General features: G+C 48.3%; 1 protein-coding gene across 1 annotated transcript; it reads right to left on the bottom strand.

The window, feature by feature from the left end:
- Positions 1 to 11,025: 11,025 nt before the first annotated feature.
- LOC146178955 (uncharacterized) lies at positions 11,026 to 15,105 on the bottom strand. Its single transcript, XM_084578670.1, has 2 exons — positions 14,629 to 15,105; positions 11,026 to 12,344 (listed from the first exon to the last, which is right to left on the bottom strand). The coding sequence occupies exons 1-2, from the start codon at positions 14,941 to 14,943 to the stop codon at positions 11,205 to 11,207; spliced, it is 1,455 nt and encodes a 484-aa protein (XP_084434796.1). The 5' UTR covers positions 14,944 to 15,105; the 3' UTR covers positions 11,026 to 11,204.
- Between the last annotated feature and the right edge of the window lie 11,927 nt (positions 15,106 to 27,032).

The raw sequence follows: 27,032 nt of genomic DNA, 5'->3' as shown, positions 1-27,032 counted from the left end.
TACCACCTAGCCTAGGTACAAGTTTGTGTTGCGTTGCCAAGTTAACAAGCAAGCATACCATTTTGTGTCGTTTTATAAGCGTGTATGACTGCTTTACGGCTGGCGTTTCTCGGAAACACCTGCCCAAAGCTTTGCGACGCTGTCATGTGGATTTCACCATCGATGCGCGACGACCAAACTTTGCGGACGACGCTTTCGTCTGGAGGTGTTGAACTGCCAGACCGATAGCAGATTGCAGAGTTCTTCGCAGACGAGGGAACCTCAAGCAGCATCGACCGCAATAAATCACACTCTGCTATGTTCACAGGAGCGCTAAATTAGTAATATACTTGGAGGCACCAGCTTATCCTCCACTAACATGCTTGATTAGTAGGCCGAGGCAGCAAACTGAATACCGAATTCACTGATGTCGACTGTAAATGTGACTACAGGTGTTTAAGACGACTTCTGCTTATAGTGTGGGCTTCTTAAACCTTTACTTAAATAAATGGACCTCAGCATCTATTCTTATGTATCGTATTGTTTCGAAAGTTTTGTAAAATGAACCTAAAAACTTCATATAGGTTGTCTGCAAAGAAAAAAAATTACCGACGATTACGTTACTCCCTAATGCGAAATTTGAGCGCAGCAAATAAGCTGTTTCACCTTTTCGATAGATTGAGGCAAAGAAATCGAGCAACACATGTATGCGCTATCACAGATTTTTTTTTTATTTTTCACACGTATTCCTTCAACAAAGACTCCACTAACAGTTCTTGAAAGTCATGAAGGAAGCTTTGTGGTCGGAGAAATAGACTGATATATGTTCGACTTGGTACACCAATGCTTGATTCTCAAAGACGAGATCTATACAAGTGCCTCGCGAGGTTGTCACAGCCGTGGGACGCGTTACGAGCGAGAGGAACGGGATGTTCTTGACCCCATTCCCAACCCCTCGGAGGAGCAGTGGGAGGCTATTCTGCTCAGCGATGATCCTGACCGTCAGCACCGGCTGGTGGGGAGGGCCAGCGCAGCAGCAGCAGCCAATGGACTACCGGACTAGGCGGCCCACCCACATGTTCTGAGAATACTGAATAAATAAAGATGTTTTCAATCAATCAATCAATCAATCAATCAATCAATCAATCAATCAATCAATCAATCAATCAATCAATCAATCAATCAATCCCGCATAAGTGTGAAGAAATTCCTGTTTGTCTTTATGTCAACATTCGTCTCTCTCATGGCTCAGAAAGAACTGGCAGGTAATTTTGCAGTGGCGAACGGCAGCGGCAATTTCGGCTCGGGCGGTGCATACATACAGATCCGCCGCCACCGATCTGGCTCTCCGATTGCCACCGCACAGGGGTTGCATTGGAGGAGGAGCGAAGAAAGGAATTAAGTTCGAGCCGGCGCTTTGACAACCGGAGACTCGCAGGAAGAGGGGGGAGGGGGGCGGCGTGTACACCCAGCGGCAAACGATGGGGGCAGAAGCGCGCGCAGCAAGCGGACAACGCGATAAAGGGAGGAGGGAAAAGATAGCAGCGACTGACTGATGCTGCTGACGCCGATAGTGAGTCAACCCCAGCTGCGGAGTTGGTTTCAGGGACAACGCCGCCAATGCCGACGCAAACAATATGATACCCTCGCTTCCGCAGGGCCAAGAACCAGGTCTAGCCGTGGGAAGGTGGTCACGTATTCGTCGACGTGCCGGGGCCTACGTGAAATAACCGGCGCGTCGGCAACTGAAGAGCACCCTATCCGCCACACAGGAACAGGGGGGGGGGGACCCTCCCCTCCTCTTTCTGCATGGCGGCGACGGTGTTCTATGCAGTCACGTTATCTTGACTCTCTAGCGGCGTCAGCGGCATCCAGCGGTATCAGTCGGTCGCTGCTAGCGCTGGGGGGATGAAAGGGGGGCGTAGCTGGTTACGAGGCCGACGACGACGCCGACGAAACCCAGGAACGGACGCCAAAGAGCTGCGCTCTAAAAAAAACAAATAAATAATATGACCGTGTCACGTACCATCCCAAAAGCTGTTTTTGTCAAACGCGTTGGTGTCATGGTGAGGGCTTTGTCGTAACCTCATATGCTATTGCGACGTCATCAATAGCATAAAATTGATTTTGGAATTATGTCATGCGCCAGAAATGGGAGGGCCCATTTTTTTTCACGCTTATATTAATTTTAACAGCGAGATCAAGCATGGCTTTTTTTTTTAAAATACCATTAACGCATTCTCAAGCAAGCACTCTATGGCCTCAACTAAGTGAGGTGTAAGTAAGCAGCCTCCATAGGAGGAGGGCTCTTCATGGCCCATACATTGTAGGACTGGGGGCGGCCAACAACACTTGGTTTGGTTTTTGGGGTTTAACATCCCAAAGCTACTCAGGCTATGAGAGACGCTGTATGGAGGACTCCGGAAATTTCGACCACCGGGGGTTCTTTAACGTGCACTGACATCGCACAGCACACGGGCACATAGCTTTTCGCCTCCATCGAAAAGCGGCCGCCGAGGGCGGGATTCGATCCCGCGTCCTTGGGCACAGTAGTCGAGCGCCATAACCACTGCGCCACCCCCGTGAGGCCCAACAGCACTTCTTGGTCCCCCGGCGGCCGCTTTTCGATGGAGGCGAAAAGCAAGGCGCCCGTGTGCTGTGCGATGTCTGTGCACGTTAAAGAACCTCAGGTGGTCGAACTTTCCGGAGTCCTCCACTACGGCGTTTCTCATAGCCTGAGTCGCTTTGGGACGTTAAAACCCACAAACCAAACTTCTTGGGCCTCCTTTAAGTTGGTCCTCCTTCAAGTTGCTTCATTGCGTGGCTACGCTACGCACTGATGCTCTGCCATCGGGTTGGGAAACGAATTCCTGCCGGGGAACGCTGACAAGAAGGGCGTTGCCTTGTACGAAAGGAAGTGTCCGTCGCATGCAGGAATAGCATCGTATAAATCCTAGGCCAAATTCATGGCCAAATGACGCGACGGTCGAACTAGCGGCGAAGGAAGTAATGTCTTTCGCTTCTAATTACGCGTTTGAGCTCAGGGTAATTCGCTTCAATTTAAGCGTTTGAGCTCAGGGTAATTGGCAGAGGCCAGATGTATCTTATTTCGCAGTTATGGGCGCACTAGCTCCAAGCTATCTTTTAAAGGCAGCAAATGTTAGGCAACTAAAACGTGATAGTCCTGATGCTAGCTCCGCCGTGTCGACTGAGGGCTCTCGGCTATAAACCTCGACCGAGAACATAGGATTGATCCCCGCAAGGCAACGTGCCTCGAATGAGGCGGATTGCCGCGGTGGTGGAGCGGTTATAGTGCTCAACGTGTGTGCCCAAGGATGTCGGATTGAAACCCGGCAGCGGTGGCTGCTTTTTGACGGAGGTGACAACCAAGACACCCGTGTGCTGTGCATGTCAGTGCATGTTAAAGAACCCCAGGTGGTGGAAATTACTGGAGCTCTCTGGTACAGCGTCTCTCGTAGCCTGAGTTGCTTTGGGACGTTAAACCCGATAAATCAAACCAACCAAACAACCTGAGCCGGACTGCATGTCGCCCACAAATTAGGCGCCATTGCATGCTATATATGCTACAGGCGGTCTAGCATTTCACTACGGCATCCCAGACAGCACGAGTGGAATCGGAGCACATAACGCCATAAACCGCATATAATTTACTCGAACTCTACAGAAACCAGGTTCGTCATGTTTATTTCGAATAAGAATTCTTAAGGTAAAAGACTTGCGCAAAAAGTAGATGAAGAAAGAGACGTGACACCAAGACATTGCGCTCTGTCTTGGTGTCACGTCTCTTTCTTCATCTACTTTTTGCGCAAGTCTTTTACCTTTTGCTAATATGAACCAACTCGCCCAGAAGAAAGTACTTAAAGAATTCTTAGCGTTGCGGAAATGGAATGCCAGGGGTAGAAATAGGAACCAATATGAGCTCGTACATGGTAGAGCTGATAGCCCAGCGTGTTCCTAGTCCGTGTATTACGGCATGCCCTCCGTGTCTATGAACAATGAAAAAGCAATCAAAAGCAAAATTCTTAATTTTCAAGCTCACCGACTATAGTAATGTCTTCCAAGCTGCTAGCGAACTGCAGGCGTTGGTAGCGCCTCCTCCTCGGTAAAAGACTCCGCTACAGCGAACGCGGAATTACTCCAGGCTCTATCCGAGGCGAAGATTGCGAAGGCCCCTCCGTCTCGACTGGCTGCGTCCTCTTACGGAAGTTCAGGCGGTGGAAGCCCGGTCTCTGCGCCGAACGTAGAAAGAATGCGCTGTCGCCGTTGGCCTCTGGCTTCCAGTTCCGGGACCTCGCCTTGACGGAGCTGCTGCACAGAGGTCTCAAGCTGTCATCAACCATAACGACGCCGCTGAACTCGCTACTGTCCCTGTGCGCCTGAGCGTCGCTCTGTGCCTTAATTGTGCAGATCACGCTGAACTGAGTAGCGAAGCGCCGGAAGCGTAAGCAGAGGTTGCCTCTTCGAGTCCTTCCTTGACTGGTGTGTGTACTATGCGACACGTGCAGAACGGAGAGCGTCGTACGAGCGCTTTCGGCAGCCTTTCTATCCGGCTAAATAAATGTTTCTTCTCTCTCTCTCTCTCTAGGCTCATGGAACGAACTCCCGTGCGCGAGATCTGTCACATTCCGCGATATGTGTTCTGGTCTAGCATTCCTGCCATCTGCAATCCCACACTTGAACACGCGAAAAGGAACGCCAAGCGACCGAGCGATGGTGTACCGTCCACACACACTTGCCGATTCACAGGAAGGGAAAGGCACAGTATCTGTAACACGCTTTCTGTAGACACCTGACCCACGCCGCAAGAGAAAGGAAGAGGTGGGAGAGAAAGAGAGAAAGAGGAGTCTTAGTGGAGGGTTACGGAGTACCAGCGGATGTTTGGATGGAGGCGATATGGAGAGGCGTTGTTGTTGAGGCTGTAGGAAGAAGGAAAAGAAAATGCATGGGCCTGCTACTGGCTCTGAAGCTGAGCCACCTTCGCTGCCTTGTACGGACAGAAGAGAAAATAAAGAATAAAGGAAAAAGAAGAGGAAGAGAAAGACGCGCGCCGCCACAACAGCCGTCGTCCACCACCGAAGCAGTGGCGGGTGCAATGACGGCCTACAACAGATACAGTTCGGTGGCTGGCTAGCCCCCGCCGCAAGCGGTGTTGACCTACCGTCCCAGCCCCGTAGGGCCAGGAACTGCCACCCTTCACCCCCTCCTGTCCCCCCCCCCCCTGCTTCTTCCAACAGGAGGGGGAGGTGGAGGGGGTCCGCTATCAGCGGATCACAGTGCGTGCATCCCGTTCTCACTCGCTTCACTCGCTAGTTGCGTCAGTGGCATCAGTCAGTCGCTGCTATCTATTCGTCGTGCAACATTCCTACGGGCCCACGCATTGCTTCCCACAACCTCTCGATAACTCAATTGCTCTCCATTTCTCCGACCACAAAGCTTCTTTCATGATAGCCAAGAACTGCAAGTGGAGTGTTTCTTGAAGGAATACGTGTGAAAAATTTTAAAAAGTTGTCTGTAATTGTACATACGTGTCTTGCTCGAAATCTTTGCCTCAATCTATCGAAAGGGTGCATGCAACAGGTGATTAGCTGCGCTCAAATGTCGCATTAGGAAGTTACGTAATCGTGGGTAATGTTTTTGTTTACGGCTTTGCGGTTCATTTGAAAAGGATTGTGAGCATAGTTAAATGCGGCGACAAGTCTCAGATAATTCCGGACTAACTGAAAAAGCTCCCAAACTAGCAAAAACAGGTAGGGATATCACTAAGTTGTTTTGAACCGAACAGTTTGTACAGCAATACATGCACTGGCGCTCCTTAAGTACCTGAGTGTTAAAGTGCGATTAGGATACCTTATGACGGAGAGACCGTCTCAAGACCTTTAAGACCAGCTGATTGGAGTCCTCCATCAAATATTGACAACAGATGATGATAGGACGCCCGTACAGAGTCTATTAAGGCGGTAAAATTCATGAATCTGGCGGACTCCCGAGCCTGGCAAAGTGCCTGCTGACTGATGCACCTTACTCTATGTCGGCGATGAAAATGGGCACATGTTGAAACGGCAGAGGAAGGTGAATAACCTAATGGACGTTGGGAACCTAGGCCCGTATTCTGAGTTTGCCTAGTTATCGAAAGTGTCTCTAGGTCACGTGAGATAGCGACACTTTCGATAACGAGGCAAACTCGGAATACGGGACAAGCAGCACATGTAGTGATGAGTGCAATAAGAATGCGACCAGTACCATAGCACAGAGAATAGTGGCACGGAGCTCATTTTTTACGTTGCTGGGCATGTCAAAATAAATTTTTTCAATAAAATAATATGTGCAACTTGCTCAGATATCTTGTTGACCCCAAGTGAATATGTGAGTGTCGACGTTTCGATCGGATGCTTTTGCTTTTTGAGCTCGAATATACTAGTTTTAACGTACCGCATTTACTATCGTTGCTTCAGTGATAAATGTAAGTATTCCCTGTTGTTTTCGTTTCATTTAGTGCACCCCTCCAAGGAAGAAAAAGTTTGATCTGTGTTATCATTAAACATTGCGGTTTGTTTCTGAATTAGAAATGGCCCTCAGCAATGTGAAGAAAAGCAGAAAGCGTAAGTGGCGCACAGTCCAGGCTTTATTCGACAGCGTACAATGCTTTTTAAAACAATTTGTCGGCCTATGTGTGAAGTGTCTTCAAAAAGAGCAAAATGAAAGGTAAACGCCTTCTCTGCCTTCCATATTCGAACCACAGAATGGCTTTTTGAACCTGTTTTCGTTTTACGTGCTCAACTGATGCCAGTATTGGACGATGCTTAACGTTTTCTTGACTATACAGTGAAGCTATATCACCTCAATAATATTGCGAAACACGTAGCGTACTTTTGCCTGGCTGCTCCCTCTTGCCGACCGGAAGAGGCCGGGCAACACAAATCCTTTGATTTGTGACTTTCAAATCCCTGGAGCAAAAAATAGTTTCTAGAAGCGGCTATCTCCGTTATTTCTATAGGTGATTTCTTTATCCTACTTGTATCTTACTCATCCCGGTATCGAATAATTAATCGGCGTTGCGAGCATACGACGCACACCACTTTATGATAGGTCACTCTCCGCAGCGCCATTTTTGTTATCATGAGGCGGAGAATCAGTGAACTATGTTTTTCTCCGGGCGGTCGGCCCATCTACTTATCTAGGTACCATACTCACATCTCTGAGGTGTTTGAGTGGCCTGTGTTGTAGTGGGTACAGGTCCACGTCATGTGTATGAGTGGCTGGAGTCATAGAGCTTCTTACTCTTACGAGGGAAAACTGTGCTGCCGTCTATGGGAGTTTACATGGAGTTTCCAGACGGCCAGTTCAGCCACCATGGGCGCTCAAAGCATCATGGGCCGGAGAGCTACCGAGTGCAGAACTACAACTTTTGGCCAAAACTAATGCAAAGATAAACGTTGTTCTACCGTAAATAATGTCCTATCATTCAATATTATGGCTATAAATTGCAAAAAGAAAAAGAAAGAGTATGTCAGTGTGACATTTATCCAATATAAGCGATGGCTCTTTCTCCTATTGGCTTAGTTTTGAGCAGCACAAATACCAATATTTTGCACTTAGTAGGCAAAATTTTAAACAGAGAAACGTTATGAAAATATTTATGGTTGTGCAATCACTTAAGAAAGTCTTTATTGGCATTTCGGGAAACAGAAACCATTTATTGGCGACGTCTGCTTTTGCGCCTTCGCTACTATGGCTTTCGCGGTCTATGTACGCACCTGCAGATGATGATGATGATGACGAAAAAGAAACATCGCAGTAACGCCACTTCACGTAACCGAGAAAAACCGACTGTACCGCAACATGTAGCACACCGGCCCATGATTCTTAGCGCGCCCATGGTGGCTGAAGTGCAGCGCCCTCAGCTTTCCCTCTACTTAGTGTAAAGAATTGTATGGCTGGAGTTGAGCAGTGTTTGCCCTTGGGAGGTATCTGTTGTGGAAAGATCCTGCTGTATAAGAGATGGTGTGGAAAGCTGCCATTTTGTAGTTTGCGCCATTGGGCACCCTCGCGTCTTGTTTGATTGCAGTGTGCGGGAAGATATGCGCATCTTCCCAGTCCGTGTAAGTGTTGAGTAGAGGAGTGTGGGAGATATTAGTGTCAGGGGAAGCAAGGCAGCCGATCGTACACTCGGCTATGCAGAAGAGATCTCGGGTGAGTTTGCGCGCCTGGGCGTTTCCTCTTAGCGACTCATGGGCTGGAGACCAAATGAGTTAGCGAGAGGCGGAAGAGGGGGGAATCGAGAGTAGAATATGTATCGCCTGACAAGAGTTACGACCGGCAGCGTAATTGCGGATAGCCTGATGAGAGTCACAGATGACGATTTCGCTATTAGGGTCGGCTAGCGCTAGCGCAATGAAAACCTCCTCTGCTGCCCTGACTGCTTCTGCATTGCGAATGCTGTAGGCTGTGTATCAGCTGCGGTGAAGCTGCGAGAGCTACCGCCACCGTCACTAGCTTTGAGGGTGATAAGATGCGTTCATATACGTGACGTCCGGACGTCCGCTGAGGCCTTTCTCGAATTGACGTGCATGGTGAATGGTCGGCCCGTCTCTTGACGTGGTGTTCCGGATGCAGCTGCTTGGGAATGGGAGGGATGTGGAGACAGTCAATACCCCGGGGTAAGGTTCGCAAAAATGGGGGTCGGCCTCGGCGGGTAGATTACAGTTGCTGCAGTACCGCTTGGACAGCATCTCTGGGTGAGAGCCGCTCGTATTGGACGGTGAGGGTTGCTTCGATCAGTTCGATCACTGTGTTGTAGGTTGCGAGAGCCATGAGCTTATGAGTAGCTGTGGACATGGGAAGGCTCAGGGTCGTCTTGTATGCTTTTCGAAGCAACGCAGGTAGCCGCTCGCTTTCGGCACGAGTGATACATAGATATGGTGTAGAGTAGGTTATGTGGGAGCAGATGAAGGCTTGAACAAGGTGCAGGAGGCTGCACTCTTGCATACCATAGTGCTTGTTGAAGACTCGTTTAAGAAGGCATCTGGTCTCTGTCACCGACTGGTCAATGCGTTCGAGCGTACTGTTGTTCTGCCGTTGGCCTGTAGGAGCAGGCCCGAGATCCTGATGTGAACTATAGGAGAGACGGGGTTGCCTTGCACCTGGAGGTTGCTCTCAGCAAGCGGCTTTAGAGGGCATCATTCCAGTAGGGGTGTGGGGGGCGTCTGGAGAGTTTCTTCTATCTGGCCGTCACTGCTATGCGTAATCTGAAGCGTGAGGTCGTCAGCAGAAATACTGTGATGTAAGGGGGGGGAGATGTCGGCCAGTAGCTTGGGCAGGCCTATCAGTGCAACGTCAAAGAGCACCGGCGAAAGCGCGGAGCCTTCATGCATGCTACGGTTTCCTGGAGAGATGATGGAAGGATCTCCAGTGCCGGCGTTACGTTGTACTGTGCGGTCGGCGAGGAAGGCTCGGAAATACGCATATGTGCGATGTCCGACGCCGAGAGTCTGAAGTTGTAAAAGAGTTCCTTCTTTCAGGATGTTATCGAAGGCATTGGCAATATCGAGTCATAACTCGTCGGCCTCCGATGCGGCTGTGGCGTGGTGCACCAGCAATGTTGCTCGTGCTCGTGCGAGTCGTCCAGAAGGCGCTCAGTCTTATCAAGACTCAGGCTGTCTGTTTTTGCAATTATGGGGATAGCCCTCCATTCCCATGTTTTGTGATATAATGTAGTGGTGTCGCCGCATCAGACACATTCGCTTGTATGTCATGTGGACCATATCTTGGGATATAGTGCTTTGTTTCGATACGCAATTGTTTAACGGCTACTAAGTGTAGTGGATTACTTTGCCGATAACGTGCCACAACATCCGTCCCACATCTCGTACCACGTGTGTGGGAAAAGTTATGGAGAAGATGGCGCGGGATCGACTGTCTGACTACGCTGAAACACAACACGTCTTCGCAGACACCATGTGCGAATATCGTCCGCACAGATCCGCGCAGGATTTTCTGCTTCAACTACATAGGGAAGTCTTTCTTTCTCCAGTGCCCTTATAACGACAGGGTCGTACTCGACATGGATCATAATGTGGCATTCGACAATTATACTCACTCATTTAAGTGAAACCAACTGCGGCCATAGTGCCTTTCAATACATGCGCCATGTCCTGGCGGACCGCCACTCTTGCATCCGAATTCACGGTTACTAACACAGACTCTTCTCTTTAGTTACCCCGGGAACGCCGCAGCGGCATTGCTTGTCCCCTGCTATTTATTTTGGCCATGATGCACCTGCCAGCCCAGTTGGATGCTGTCGCGCGCTGCGGCATGCTCTGTACGCCGAAGACGTCACCCTGTGGGACACGCAGGGCTCACTTGGGGACATTGAGGGAAACCTGCAGCAGGCTGCGATTATGTGCAATTTCAGCAATCTATGCGGCACCAGGCGGCCAAGCCATAAAACGAGCTAAAGAGGTCTAACTAGCAGACGTTCCTGGCTTGCGCTATGGAACCCCGCTATGACATCGCTCGTAGCTCCGCGAAAAAGAAAAGAAAAAGAGCAAACGAGAAACCAATTTTGCATCCTTCCGGAGTGCGTTTAAGCGCGGGGGCACATAGTTTCATATATTTCATTCGTGCTTAAGCGATCGGTGCCGGGGAATCGAAAATACCAAGACTGTACACAAACTATGTAAACAGCTGTCGTGGCTCTAAATTCTATATTTAATAGATTGCCAAATGAAATCGTGCAGTCGGCTTCTCTTGCAGAAGTTAAACGAGGAGCTAACCACAGGTTGCTTACTCAACCTACTCAGCGCGCAATGTGAACGTATTTTTGCCATGTAGTGTAACTATATCTGAATGCTATAGATCTGGATATCTGAACGGTTTCACCCCTGTTGGCCTTCTGCTCATGTGGACCCACGCCCGGCCAAGGCAAAATTTGCTATCAGGTTTACTTCGCTACACTGAAACTCCAGGTAGCTAAAAAAACGAGCTTCAAGTTTCTGTTGCAGAAAAACATTGACACTGCAGTGGGAGCAGGATGCGAAAGTAATTTTATTAGGAGCTTTTATTTCCTCCAATGTTCGCCAACAACCACGCCAAAGAGCAGAACAATGGCCGATGTGCGAGGCTATAACGACAGAACGGGTGCTTATCGCTTTTTCGTTTTGTGTTTCACGCTATTTTATGGGCTAATACATGCCTCGCCCAGGATCTCACCCCAACAAGAGGCTGAATTTAGCTTCACCACACTGAATAAAACCGCTATCCTTCAACAAGTCCAGCTCGGTCCAAAACCTGCGCTGAACACATTGTTCATCCGCATCATGAACAGGATCGTTCCATAGAGGGCTGTTTTTGGAAGAGCATTCGTTCAGTAAAACCATTTCAACAGGTCGTAACAAGCGAGATGTTGGTAGAACGCCATGGCATCTTACCTCCGCTTTTAAGCGTGGCCGATTAGGCAAGCCACTGCCTTCAGTTATGAAAAATACAACAGTAATGTAAGTATCCCTGCGGTACCAATTAGTTACTTCTCCGATAATCACTCCGTCAGCCTTCTCTATCATTTCGAATAATGTATCAGCGTCCCTCAGAGTCAATCGATACGTTGGTCCCGGAAGAAACTGCATGGGCAGTTTGGAGACAATGCGTTCCATATCCATGTTCCAAAGATGCAGGATGCGCTCACAACAAAGAACAGGGCGCTGTGGATGCGGCTGAACACAGTGACGTAACTGCTCCGCTGCCCTCAGCGACGCACTGGTCAAGACTTCCAACTTTCGAAGAATGAGCTTTTTTTCTGTACTCCACGGAATAGCTTCGCTGCCACCTCCTTCCGATACAACGCCTTGTATCGGCGGTGCTGAAGTTTGCGGTGACAGAGAAGCAAGAAGCTGTAGTTCTTGCCTAAGTGTAGCAAATAGATTTTCCGATATCTGCGCCACCTGGTCTTTTAGGTGTCTTTCGCACTCCTTCAGTCCTCGGTCTACGGCGTCCTGAAGCTTAGATGTCTGGTGTCTTGAATGTTCGACAAGCTCGTTAATTTGACTCTGGATGGCCAGCATCTGGTCATGGTGCGGGTCATTCAAAAGTTCTTTGAGATCCGCCAGCGCGCTGTTCACGTCGTGTATAGTGAGCACGCTGGTCTGCACTGACGGCTGGTCTGTGTTCGGCGAAGCAGTGGCAGCCGTGCAGCCAGCCATGTAATGGGCCGGGAGATCTTTGTGAAGAGACGTCTCTCCGCACCGCGGGCATTCGAGTGCGTGGAATACGCAGTCGTCTTCATAATGACGCAGGACGGCGTCCATGGTGCCCACGAACTCACAGCCATGATCTTCATTCCAACAGTGTGCCTGAAAAAAAAAAAAAAAAGATGTGCGACGCGAGATTTTTATAACAAATCGTAAAATATAAAAAAGCGGCAATTTATAACTGCGGATACAATGAGCAAAATGTTAAAAACAAATTTGTTGCGCAATTATACCCGCAAAAGCAAACTCAGCAAATGACAATCGAAAAGAAAACAAACAAGCGGCTGACTAAAGAAAAATTTTATGAACAAGGCAAAAAACTCCGTGATTGACGGATAAGAGGACGATCGGTTAAATACGGATACGTCGTTGAGCGCTCTGAATGCGTGTCATGAATGAATAACGAATTGTATGTGTGACCAACTCATAAACAGTGACGTTAACGACCTTCAAATGATCTGCTTTTTCAAATATTGATGATAAATTTTTGAACTGATGAATACAAATGATCCCTGTCGAAGTGAAAAAGAGAGGAGAGACATATTGGCCTTTATGTCATCTTTGCTGGCTGAGCGGTGAAAGTTCAAAAGAATGAATGCATACAGCTATGCTGAACACGCTCTAGGTGGTTGAAATGCCATCGTAATAATCCCAGACTGATGCTTACGACTGTAAACTTGGAGCGCACAAGACATTTCTAAAATAGAAGCTTCCGAAAACTGCGAATGTCAAATTACCGTTTGATGAAAGTACCGCTAGGTGCGATTTTCATTAACAATTACAAGGTCAAGAAGAGGCTAGCAACTTCCTGTATTTTATAAAGCACACCTAATATTGACCTGACAACGGATTCAAGCTTAATGTTGTTTAATATGCAGTTGAGTGGTCATCCCAAACGTCGTGGAACATTAATTATTTCGTATTTCTGATGACTTAGTTGTATCCGAAACCGCCTTCATTAAAAGAAGCTACAGGGCTGGCCTGTCGCTGTTATTGTTTTTCACAGCAATCGGCGTATAATAAATGTCAAATGGGACACAGTGGACATATCTTTATGCTATAATAAAACTAATCCTATTAACAGATCATTGGGAGTCTAATTCGTGAGTAAAATTATTCAGCTACTTATGCGTTGGTAATAAATACAGACGATTACAAACGCTTATGAATTCTATCAGTTGAATACCCTGCACTTATCCTTATAGCAACTGCTGTTCTTTGGCAGCAAACTTGAAGGTAACTGACACAGCTGTACCTGCAAGCACAACAAGCTGTGACTGTGAAAGCACACCAAGCAGAAAACACACAGTGTTCTTTTATCACAGGTCCACCGTGTACCTATATAGAACACCTATGGGCCTGACATCACACCTATTACAACAGTGGGTGTTGATCTCGAGCAGTATCAGTGACAGTTAAACGATCTGCGGTAGTGGTGTGCATAGCGAGGAAGAAATATTAATGCACTAACCGTAGCTTTATTTCGAGCTTTAAAGCTCTGGTACTGTGAGCATCAATCATAAGCAGTCGCCTCGCAATGTTTTGCTCACGCTCAGCTTGGTATCAGCTCTGTAATCATGCATGTATGCATGACACCTCTGAGAATACATTCTATAGTCAATGGTAAGGTACGATGTTCCACATGTTTATCGGCGAGAAGGAGAGCAAAACAAACAAAAAAAAGAACTACAATATTTACTGGTGAACCACATTCACGGAGCTGGCGTACATCTAGGTTACGTGACACAGAACGTTTCCCGAACAAAGCATGCTCGGCCTTCAACAGAGAACGATTACAGGAACGCAACAAGGCGCTGGAGTGATTAAAATTTTATTTTGTGTGCTGATAGCATCGCGATTTCAGTATTGGATAAGCAAGCTTAGCACCAGACTCGAAGATGCTGCTCGGAACAAGGTCAAATCACCGCGGGTAAACTACAGCATTAGTCGCTATAGCAGCAGGGATGTCCGAACAGATTACTTCAATAGTTGAACAACTTAGGATAATAAAAATGTGCTATATGATAAACATACTGGCCTGATCCTGCACATGCATTCCTTGAAATGAGTGCGCTGGAGTGGCGAGATTACGAAGCAGGAAGAGCTCATTACAATAACAAGATTCCATCACGCTTGCTCAGACAAGCTATTCGTGACTGCAATAACTTCAAACAAAAGACTAAATGAAATAGTAGTGCCGGCAAGATATTAATTTCTATGGACGGGTTGTAATTGCAGCTATTCCCAGCCTATTATAAAACCGCTATTTCACGTGCGACACAAGTGATCGGGGTGCCCAGATATATTTCTCCCGATAGCCTCCGCGAACGAATGCCGATAAGTGCGACAACAAAAGCCGGCGTGCTAAGCGAAGACTTTCACTCACCCGAAGCCTGCTCGCCTTCCTCGCAGGCATATGAATCCTTTGGCACTCTTCCTCTTCATAGGGTTCCATATCCATGGGACACACTGCAACGTCATCTTGACGACTGGCTCCTAGACACGTCTCGCAGAGAAAGTGAGCGCACGGAAGGAGAACTGTGCCTTTCGGGATCGTGCGGCAGAGGCAACAGACGTGCGCCAGCGGCACGCTCTCGGCGAATCGTATCGGTCTCCAGTTGACACCGCCGACATGTCCGCGCAACTGATGCAGCGCTGTAGCCTGCGCCGGTTCTTGCATGGCGTTTCCTGCGTAAGGCATACCTCGTGCAATGATCTTGAAGGCCGATTCCAGTTCAATGTTGGCGAAGCCTGCTTCAGTTGCGAAGCGGAGATAAATTCATTCGCGACGGACGCCGGCAGTACAGGCCGCTAGAACAATACAATGTACCGACGCCATTTCTGCTCCACGCGCACCCTTCGCCACCTTTCGGCATTCGAAGGAAACGAGCCACGGTACGGTCTTAAGAAGAGCCGCTACAGGCCGCGGTAGTCGGCGCAGCGGTGAAATACCGAACCGCTTTCGGTAGAGCCCTGCAGAGAGCATTCGCGACAAAGCGGTAGTTTAGCTTGGTTAAGCACGTATATATGATACGCCAAAGCGTTGTTTAGCAGTTGTTGAAGGAAGGTGTCGTCTGAAAGGCGCCGCCTAAAAATCTATTTTGCTTCTTTTGTTCCTTCTACTTCACTATCCCGCCGCGGTGGTAGAGTGGTTAAGATGGCCAACTACCCTGCCGGAGTTGCCGGGTTCGATCCCGACCGCCGGCGGCCGCGTGTCGATGGAGGCGAACATGAGGCTCGTCTGCGCTCATGAAATATCCCTAGATGGTGAAAATTACTCCGGAGCCCTCCACTACGGCTTCTTTTTCTCTCTTTCCACTTTCATTCCACATTCTTCCCTTCCCTCGCGAAGCGGTTTAGGTGTCCATAGACGAACTGTGTCAAATACTGCGCCTTTCATTTCCCGTGAACCGTTTATTATTATTATTATTATTATTATTATTATTATTAATATTATTATTATTATTATTATTATTCTCTCACGGAGCCAGCAGCACTAACGGCTCAGTGACGACGGAATGAGAAGCGCTTATTTGGTTTGGTGTTATGGGGTTTAACGTCCCATATCGACTTAGGCTACGAGAGACGCCGTAGTGGTAGGCTCTAAAAATTTGTGGTTCTTTAGCGTACACTGACATCACATACATCGCATAGGACACGGGCGCCTAGCTTTTTGCCTCCATCGAAAAGTAGGCGCCGCGGCCGGGATGCCATCCAGCATTCTTGGGCATAGTAGTCGAGCGCCGTAACCACAGCGCACCGCGACGGGGCAGAAGTATCTTTAGCTGGGGTTGTGGTGCGTGTTCAGGCGGACACACGAGTGCATTAAAAATGTATACGGATATACAAAAGGAACAGGAGGGCTTTAGCTTCTAACATTTTTTAATGCGGAGAATAGCGTTAATATACATTCCATTACCTGTGCGCCTAAGCGCGAAAACAAAGATTCGGATGTGAAATGTAAAACAGAAAAGAAAATTACAAAAGATTGCAGTGTTCCGCGAATATTTTACATCATTGAGCCTTTTTTGTGCTGCTGTTTCTCTGGACGATGAAGTAACGGGATAATCTTGGAATTAAAGCGCGCTTCATGTGAACTAGGGCGACTAAAATCACAGCATTGCACTTAGCTTCACTTAAGAGCTTAATGGCGAAAGCGTTTTCTCCTTTTTTTTCTGCCTCTTTTTTTTGTGTACATTTTTTCTACATCTCACTTGCATATTTGTGTACTTGTTATAATTTCATTTCTTTATTTTCTTTGAATTCGTCGTCGGCAACATCGGTATCTCCGTTCTTCTCTCGCCGATATGCAAGAATGAAGGCATAGTTATTCTAAAGGGGAAATTATATCGATGTCAGAACCTATTGCGACGTCCTGACCGAGGAAATTATGTCGATGCCATATCCTTATCCTACTTGTCGCGGACACATCTCGTGCAATCTCGAGGAATCTCTCGAGGAAGTCTCACGAACGCTAGATTTTCACCATGAAACAAAAAATGCTCTGATATAGAAGCGGATCATGTTTAGGCGGACCCCGCTATAGCACTTTTTTATTGAGAGCATAAGCGACGTGGCTATCTCCTCATGGCAGGGAAGTTTTTATCATGCTTGCGGTAAAGGCAAGGGCAACGTCAGATTATAACGTCAAAAGTAACATTACAAGAATATCGGTTGTTCTTTGGGGACCCACGTGTAGCTCCACTCATGTCTAAGCCGGTTAAGAATTGCGTAACTAAGCCTGGACGGGTTCAATGAGGCCAATTTGAACGTGGTTGGACTTTGATGTAAATAGGCTTAATTATGAATAAATAGTTCTACCATATAAATGACACAATTGAGAGACTTTAGAGTTAATTAGCTGCAATAAGTCTTGTTCTTTGTTTTGCTTTACTTTCCATGCCTTGCTGTTATCAAGAATCATGCATGGTGGTAAAAGAAGCAATGAGAAAGGTAGTTGGCAGAGTCAATTAGACGATTTCGTTAAAACTGCGATGACTAATGGCATTAAGTGCCATGGAACAACAGCAACACCGCAGTACAATTTTCGCAAGGTGTGGCTCAGAGGACAGATACAGGCTGCCGTTCGAGCTCCGCTACTCTGCATGATTAACCGCTTCCGACAAAGGCGACAGTCTGCACGTGTTTTCGGCCAGGGGAGTGTATCAGTACTCTTCCGCGCTAGCTTCAATACAACGCTGTACACTAGAAAGCCGCTCGACGCCGGGCTCCAAAAATGAAGGACTCCACACAGTACACAAGGCACGTGCGGAGTAAGCACTTGCAGGAGAGCGGGTCGTATCCTCGGGGCTCCGCGCAGCCGGTTATGCTTTAGGAGCGTGAGGTCTAATGCTAATTTTCTTCAAGGTCACATTATCCTGCAATTTGGCCCTGAGAAATAAACCGCGCATCAACAGCGCGTACCACGATAGATGAAGCCAGGAGTTTAGTACAACATCCGTTGTCTGTAGTTGTACATATATGTCTTGCATGAATTCTTTGCCTCAATCTCAATATAGTACTAATGGCTAACTAGTGACTAACCAGTACTAATGATTAAGTAGTCATTATTTACTTCTAATTAGTCATTAGTCATGACTAAGTAGTCATGGTTGGTTGGTTTGTGCGGTTTAACGTCCCAAAGCGACTTAGGCTATGAGAGACGCCGTAGTAGAGGACTCCGGAAATTTCGACCACCTGGGGTCCTTTAACGTGCACTGCACATCGCACAGCACATGAGTAATGACAAATGTCTAAGACGTCATCACATGGCGACGTCATGGCCGGATGTGACGGCATCATGATGTCACATACGGCCATGTCTGATAACAGAAGGGATAATTGCGTCACATCCGGTCATGACGTCATGACGTGATGGTGTCACCAGGAGATTCACGCATATACGAAGGTGACCGCGCAGGGCGTTCTATCCAGGCATCCGTGCGGCGCCTTTCATTTGACTCTTCCTGGAACGCCGCACCACAGAGCATATAGAAATAGACGCAGTACAGCAGGCATCAGGGTTCCGCCTTGAAGCTCTTTAGTGAGCCAAAGTGGCCCCTGAATTTTTTTAATCACTCGACTGGCACATTTGCGCGCCAAGATTGTGCTGCTCTCAGCCGTGGTGTCAGTAAATGAAATCAGCTGCAGCAGTAGCTGTAGAACCCCAATGCAGCCGCAGGCCAATATGTCTGCGATTGCTTCAGCCAGTCGGCACACATAACGCTGCAACTTGCGGTGAGCTCGACGAGCTCGTTGCGCCTATCAGCAAGACACCAGCCTGCAGCTGGAACTCCGCCATCGGGTCATGGCCGCAGCTTACATCGTTCACTCAAACCACCATTGGGAGTACATCTTTTTTCCAAGCTCCAAAGAAAACCTGCTAAAAACAAAAATTATCAAGTGACTACCGCATTCGCGCAAATGCGGTAGTCATTTGATAATTTTTGTTGTTAGAAGGTTTCCTATGGACCTTGTAAAAGAGGTACACATGACGCTTTCTTTGCCACAAATAATCGGAATGAGGTTTTCTTTGAAAGTGGTCTTCAATTTTAAAATCACCTTTATTGTCTAAAATAAATATTCAGCAAATTATCCCGATTACATCTTAACAAAATTTAAAGCCTTCCGCACGTTAGCTGGCATTGTAATCAGTTTTCTTTAGTTCAACGTGTTTGATGCAGAATAGAGTTGTGCAGCGTAGTATAGAACGCGTGCTGCTCATCCCAAAAGGAACACGACTGGCACCAGTATGCAAGTGGTGTTCATCGGTTAGCCTTTGGATAAAGTTAGCTGGGACACTCGATGGCAGGACGCCTGGTCAATGGCATTGATTTGACCATCGGCTTTTATAAGACACTTTGTGCGATGATCCTGAAATATAGCCAAATCAGAAATAAGAATTGTTACCAGTGGCAGAAAATGGTTGTCTATAGATCTTCCCTGATATTCCGCAATTTCTAACCTGTATTTAATTCATCGAGTTTTTAAACGCCGCCGTCGGTACATTTACTCAAAAAAGATGCTATTTTCGGTGTAGAAGTCATATGCGACCGAGTTTCTGGGAAGTTACTTCCTTGAGCAATTTTCGAGGTCAACCATGCCGTACGCGAAAACTGAAGCACATAGTCTACATGTTCGTACTAAGGGACGTGGCTTTTAAAAACCTTCTTCTTTAGTTATTGATTGCTTTACGTCTTTTTAATAACATTGTCAGCGTGCTTTATTATCATCGTCAGTGCCGAAACCTGGCTCGGGGCTGAAAAAAATCCAAATACCACACATTCCCTTACAAATCATTTAGTGCATTTATACCTGACAGTTTTTTTGGAGCACGTGCTTTGCTTATGTGCTGAAAAGCAAATTCACAGTAAACGATACTTACATCAAGGAGGCACACACAGTTATAGCGCAGCGAATTAATTGGATGTGTAAATATCGCTACCCCATCGGCGAGCATTGTGGGACTTCTTTTCGGTATCCGGTATCTATTTATGTATCTGGATAATTATTTTAATCTCTAAGTCACGCTATAGATATAGCAAAACTGACCATGATAAGTCTTCACAAAGTTCTTTGCTGACGTGCACCTTGAAGTTTAAGTTTATCGTCATGAAATCCTATCTTAATATTAGTAGCTTGTCATTTTATAGGTAGTGTAGTTATGCTGAGTTTGCAGACTTTTTGTGTGATTTTCTAATGCCATTTATTGTGTGGCTGGGTCAGCTTCTTTAGAAAGCAGTGTCCAGATATAGACTCCTGCCTCTAATAATTTCTTCACCTAAATAAACTAAGGAATCTTATGCATAGTGCCCTTTTTATACAAAAAATGTTTTATCACACTCGCCATGCTGTCATTATCACAGTTCAGTAAACTAAATGAAGTAACGAACCATTTAAAAAGACAGACCACAAGATACATTTCTTAAAAGGAACACATCTTTAATCCCGCCTTCTAAAATCAGTCGCTCCTTTCCACTTCGACGCCACTGGCATATTTTTGGCGTCTTCAGGCAAAGGGGGCACATTAATCCGCAAATGACAGAATAACCTCGTCAGCAGTCTCAAAAATGGGAAACGACAATACAACATCCCTTTTGTAAACACGTAAAAAGCATGCATCAAATATGTACTGACACACACGTTCAAAAACATACATCATAAATGTTATTAAACCAGTCCTTCGAACAAACGTAGTTGGCGAGAATGGCAGGAAAAACAAACAAGGGTATAATGTTATTGTATACTACGTGAACGCAAGGCCAGCTGGCAGAACGAATAAAAAAAAAAAAATTGAACCATCCTGATCCATTGCCGTTCCTGACGACTGTGTCGCGATGGCAAATGCTCTCTGCTACCATCAGTGATAACGAGGACTAGATATCAAGTTCTGACGAATATATTTGAAACCGAGATGCTTGGATGCGCCAGAAATGATTTTAAGTACCGGCGCAGAATATTTCTTTTATGCGTAAGCTCCGTCAGCAACGAGTGTCAAATTTATAGAGCCTTTGCAACTATAATACTTACCGCTGTCGTCATCTGGAGGCGTAAAACAGTGCATGAGCTAAACAGCATCTTTTACATTGCGCTCCATCAAAGGCGCCCTGAAGGCAGAGAAACGCGCCACTCTTTAACGCACTCCTCGATAAAAAACGTGCCTACAAACAGTGCAGTGTTGTCAAATAAAAGTAGCTGCGAGAAGGCTTACTCTCGCGCTTGCTAAAATGATTCAGCCTTCTTGTTATGAGACTTTCGAAGTATCGCGTTAATATGTAGCAGGGGCTCTGGTATAGACAGACGTAGAAAAGTTGGATGCGCAAGTCCTTCCGAGTACATGACTAACAACTGGAAACGGTGGCTTTGAATGATGACTTCATAATATAGCTATTGTAAAGAAGACAAAGAACGGAAAATGCTGCGGCATCGCCATCACCATCGCTTGGCTCCGGCGCCCATCTCTCGTGCTGAAGCTGTGCCCTGCGGCTGGCAATTCGACCCTGCTCTGCCCGAATTACTGGCAGCGCTAGACGTTCAAACGAACTATTAAATCCACATCTCACTTGGTGGAGGTCAATCTGAGGTTCCCTGTACCCATCTCGCCCTGGAACTTCGCAGCAGAACGTTGACTACACCAATGACGGAGCCGACTTCATTGCACCTACCTCCGCCCGTCACCTGCACAGGTGCGATTCGTCAACGGGACCCCGCTACCTTCAGTGGAAGCAGCGATGACGACGTCGACGATTGGCTGACCACTTACGAACGGGTCAGCCGTCACAATAACTGGGACGACAACCGTAAGCTCACCAATGTCATCTTTTACTTGAGCGACGTCGCTAATCTGTGGTTTAGAAACCACGAGTCGGACTTTACTACCTGGGCGAGTTTCAAGACGAAATTTTCTGATGTCTTTGGCCGCCCCGCCGTCCGAAAACTCCGCGCGGAACAGCGTCTTCGGTCGCGACTGCAGCTGCCCGGTGAAACGTTCACCAGTTACATTGAGGACATTGTTGATATGTGTCGTCGCGTTGACCCGACCATGACCGAGGCCGTTAAGATACGTCATGTCCTCATAGGAATTGATGACGGCGCTTTCAACATGCTCGTCGCCAAAGGCCCCACGACGGTCAAGGAAATCTACGACCTATGTCAAAGCTACGACGAACTCCGCAAGGAGCGTGTTTTGATTCGCCAGCCTCAAGCATCACTTGCTGAACTAGCCGCAGAGAGGGAGTCATCTAGCCTCTCTGAAAACATCAAGGCTTTTGTACGTCAGGAGGTCGCACGACAACTGTCCCTGCAGCCATATGTTAAGGAGTCGTCACCAACTGGTCTTGTTCCGGAGCTTCGCCGTGCAATCCAACAGCATGTATCTGAAGTCCTCCCTAATTCTGTTCCTCAATCACCTCCGGTCGCACCCTCAATGCCGTTCCCCACGCCCACAATTTCATCGTCCGGCGTTGCGCCACTGAGCTATGCTCCAGCATTCGCGCCGGCTCCTCCCCAGGTATTGCGTCGCTCATATGCCGAAGTTACTTCAAGTCCACCTCCTGAGCCAGCATATGCCTATGCTTCGCCCCCTATGCGTTCGGCACCAACAGCGTTTGCTCCCCCCTTGCGTCAGACACCATCTCCATGGCGCACTGCAGACAACAGGCCTATTTGCTACCACTGCGGCATCCCTGGGCACACTACACGCTACTGCCGGCGCCGAATAAATATGGCCTTTGCTGCGCGGCCTGCGCCACCTTATTTGGCCCCCCAATTCCCCGTCCCATCGGGTCCTCCAACAGCATCCCCTGACCCTCCGGACTTCCTGCCTCGTCGTTCGCCATCACCACGTCGCCGCTCCATTTCGCCAATGCGCCGACGACCCGCTACTCAGCCGGAAAACTAACCGCCGCAGTTCGCGAGGCACGAACTGCGTATTCGACAGAATTTCAAAGTCCTCGTCTTAATCCCGCGAATGTTACTGCTGTCATCGTTGAAGGTGTTCATACTCTTGCGCTCGTCGACACCGGTGCCGCTGTATCAGTTATCAGCCAAAAACTCTGCCGCTCCCTCCGAAAAGTGACTACGCCTCTCGAGGGACTATCGCTTCGTACCGCATCCGCTCACAGTATACAGCCGACAGCTATCTGCACTGCTCGCGTCGTCATTGCTGCAGCCTTGTACATCATCGAATTCGTCGTTCTCCCCACATGTTCTCATGACGTCATTCTCGGCTGGGATTTCCTGTCCCAGCATCATGCTATCATTGACTGCGCCAGTCCTCAAGTAGAGCTCATTGAATCGAGTGATGCACCGTCTGATGCCCTGTTCCACGAGCCGTGTCCTCGTTTTGCGACCAAACTCCTCGTAGCTCATGACACAACCATCCCACCCGGAAGCGCTGTTCTGGTTCCCCTCACTGCCTCTTTTACCACCGCCGCGACAGTCCTCTTTGTGCCCTCTAACGTTGTCTGTCGCCGCCGCCACTTACCGCTGCCGTTTGCCGTCCTTGACATGAACAACGGCGCTAGCACACTTCTGGTAGCCAATCCTCTTGCGTCTCCCGCTATGTTGATCGAAGGGGAGTGCCTTGGCCGCATCGAGCCCGTGGACCTTCTGTTCGCCTTTGATGATGTGTCATTCCCTGTTTGCCAAGTTGACGCCTTGACCCCAACTCGTGTGGCTTCCGATCCGCTACAGCGGGACCTTTTTGACCATTCTGTGGACAGCGCTCTAGAGCCGCGCCACCGCGAGCAACTTCTTGACCTTCTACACCAATTCCGCTCCTCCTTCGACATCCCGCAATCTTCCTTGGGCCGCACGACGACCATTTCCCACCTCATCGACACTGGCGCTCATCCACCTCTCCATCAGCGGCCGTATCGTGTGTCGCCGACTGAGCGCCGTGTTATTGCCCAACAATTCGATGACATGCTCCAACGCGGAGTAATTAGAGAATCCTGTAGCCCATGGTCGTCTCCTGTGGTCCTAGTTAAAAAGAAGGATGGCTCCATACGATTTTGTGTTGATTATCGCCGTCTCAACAAAATCACTCGTCGTGATGTGTACCCCCTCCCACGAATCGACGATGCCCTAGACTGCTTGCAAGGCGCAGAATTCTTTTCCTCACTCGATTTACGCTCCGGGTATTGGCAGGTGCCCATGGCAGAGGCGGATCGTCCTAAGACCGCCTTTATTACTCCAGACGGACTATACGAATTTAATGTTATGCCATTCGGACTCTGTAACGCCACAGCCACATTTGAAAGAATGATGGACACTGTACTGCGCGGCCTGAAATGGAACATCTGTTTATGCTACCTTGATGATATCGTCGTCTTTTCAACCGACTTCCCGACCCACCTGACTCGACTTCGCCAGGTCTTCACCTGCCTAACCCGCGCCGGTCTTCAACTGAACCTCAAAAAGTGCCGCTTTGGTGCCCGCCAGCTCACAATACTCGGACATGTTGTGTGTAAAGATGGAGTTCTGCCTGATCCTGAGAAGCTGCGCGTCGTCGCTGACTTTCCGAAACCGACCACTTTGAAACAACTGCGAAGCTTCGTGGGCCTCTGCTCGTACTTTCGTCGTTTCGTTCGGAATTTCGCAACCATCATAGCCCCCCTTACACAGCTCTTGAAAGGCACCCCTAACCTCTCCTCTTGGTCGCCAGCCTGCGATGATGCATTCGCGACACTGCGCAATGTTCTAACGTCACCGCCAATCCTTCGCCATTACGACCCTACTGCGCCTACAGAACTTCACACCGATGCCAGTGGTGTCGGCCTCGGCGCCGTCCTCGCCCAGCGCAAGCCTGGCTTCTCCGAATACGTTGTCGCCTACGCCAGCCGTGCTCTCACCAAAGCCGAGTCCAACTACTCCGTTACCGAAAAGGAGTGCTTAGCAATCGTGTGGGCTGTAACAAAGTTCCGCCCTTACTTATACGGCCACTCCTTCGAGGTAGTTACAGATCATCACGCTCTCTGCTGGCTCGCGTCTCTCAAGGATCCGTCTGGCCGTCTCGGGCGCTGGGCTCTCAGGCTTCAGGAATACGACATCCGTGTAGTGTACCGCTCTGGCCGCAAGCACTCTGACGCCGACGCTCTTTCTCGGTCACCGGTGTGCTCGTCTAACTCATCGTCCCCTCCTCAAACACTCTTGTCAGCACTCACCATTGAGGATATGCCTTTCGAGCAACGACAAGATCCTTGGGTTTCTAACCTGCTAGATATCCTTGGCACTACTTCCGCGGCTACGCATCCTCGGGCACTCCGCCGACAGGCCTCCCATTTCGCCATTCGGGAAGGCCTTCTCTACCGAAGGAACTACAACTCAGACGGCAGAACGTGGCTTCTTGTCATTCCGCGCCACCTCCGCTCCGAGGTTTGTGCCCACCATCATAGTGACCCGCAAAGCGCTCATGCCGGCGTCCTCAAAACATATGATCGAATTCGTCAAAGGTACTACTGGCGGGGAATGTACAATTTCGTACGTCGCTACATTCGCTCTTGTACCGCCTGTCAACAACGCAAGATTTCTCGCCACCCTGCTGGCCCTCTTCAGCCTTTACCGTGTCCAGCTCGCCCGTTTGATCGCGTGGGAATCGACCTCTATGGTCCGCTACCATGCAGTGCCGCTGGTAATCGATGGGTCATCGTCGCCGTCGACCACCTGACCCGTTACGCCGAGACTGCTGCACTTCCCGCGGCGACAGCTCGAGAGGTAGCCCATTTTCTTCTGCACCACTTCATTCTTCGACACGGCGCCCCCCGCGAGCTATTGAGTGATAGAGGTCGTGTCTTTCTTTCCGAAGTAGTCCAAGAGCTCCTGTCGTCTTGTAAATCGATACATCGAGCTACAACTGCGTACCACCCGCAAACAAATGGCCTCACGGAGCGCTTCAACCGTACGCTTGGGGACATGCTCGCAATGTATGTTACATCTGAATCTGGAAGCTCGAACTGGGACCAAGTACTGCCATTCGTAACGTTCGCGTACAACACTGCCACCCAAGCAACAACTGGTTTTTCGCCCTTCTTCCTCTTATACGGCCGTGAACCATCATGTACTCTGGACACAATTTTGCCATACCATCCAGATGCCTCTGAGTACAGTGCTTTGTCAGACATTGTACAGAAGGCCGAGGAATGCCGTCAGCTAGCTCGCACGTTTACCTCCAACACTCAAGGCTATCGCAAAGATCAGCATGATACCGATACTCCTGCTCCCACGTTCCAGGCCGACAGCTTCGTTTGGCTATGCGTTCCTGCCACCAACAAACTAGACAACAAATACCACGGACCTTATCGCGTCTTGGAACGCACATCCCCTGTGAACTACGTCATCGAGCCAGAAACCCCTTCTTCCGACCACCGCCGTCGCGGCCGCGAGATTGTCCACGTTAGCCGCCTCAAGCCATATTACAACCCTCTGGTCGTCTCTTCTCCCTGAGTCGCCAGGATGGCGACTTCTTCACGTGGGGGAAATGTAAAGAAGACAAAGAACGGAAAATGCTGCGGCATCGCCATCACCATCGCTTGGCTCCGGCGCCCATCTCTCGTGCTGAAGCTGTGCCCTGCGGCTGGCAATTCGACCCTGCTCTGCCCGAATTACTGGCAGCGCTAGACGTTCAAACGAACTATTAAATCCACATCTCACTATGAAAAATGGCACTCCATGGTCTTAAGTAGTAGTACACACTAGGGACAATTTAGCGCCCGGAATGATATAAAATTTTATATTTGGCGTCGAACAAATGCACTTATAAACATTTTTCAGCCGAAAATTTTCACCATTTGTCCCTGAAAACTTAGAGCTCAGAGGCATTTCAAATAGTAAATGTATCAAAGAGAGTTTTCAATAAATACCAAATGACGATGTCCGCTCATCATTTTTATTCTGAGCAAAGTGGATTCTTGAGTAACCAAGCAATAAACATTACTTCATTTCTTTGCAAACGTGTTAACCGCAGGATAATTCACTTGCTTTCGGAGATGCAGGCCAGTGGTCTTTGCTGCAAGAATGGCGCTTGGCGATCCACTTTATGGCGATCCATCAATGAATCCGATTGTGCTCAGGTTCTTAACGTTACCTTCTCATCAGTTTTTACCATCGAAGACATTAGCTCATCTCCTATCTTAACTACATTTGATGACATCTGCATGCCTGACATAGTTATTAACGAAGCAGTTATTTCAGTTTTATTAAACAATCTCAAAATTACAAGTAGCTCGGATCACCTTGGCTTTAACAATAAGATACTAAAAATACACCCAGAAGCATCTCCGCTTGTTGTCC

This window comes from Amblyomma maculatum, chromosome 9, assembly GCF_055883805.1.
Source record: "Amblyomma maculatum isolate TAMU_Amacu chromosome 9, ASM5588380v1, whole genome shotgun sequence".
Classification (NCBI taxonomy): Eukaryota; Metazoa; Arthropoda; class Arachnida; order Ixodida; family Ixodidae; genus Amblyomma; species Amblyomma maculatum.
The sequence above is the reverse complement of the archived record's forward strand: the minus strand, read 5'-3'. Positions and strand labels throughout refer to the sequence as shown.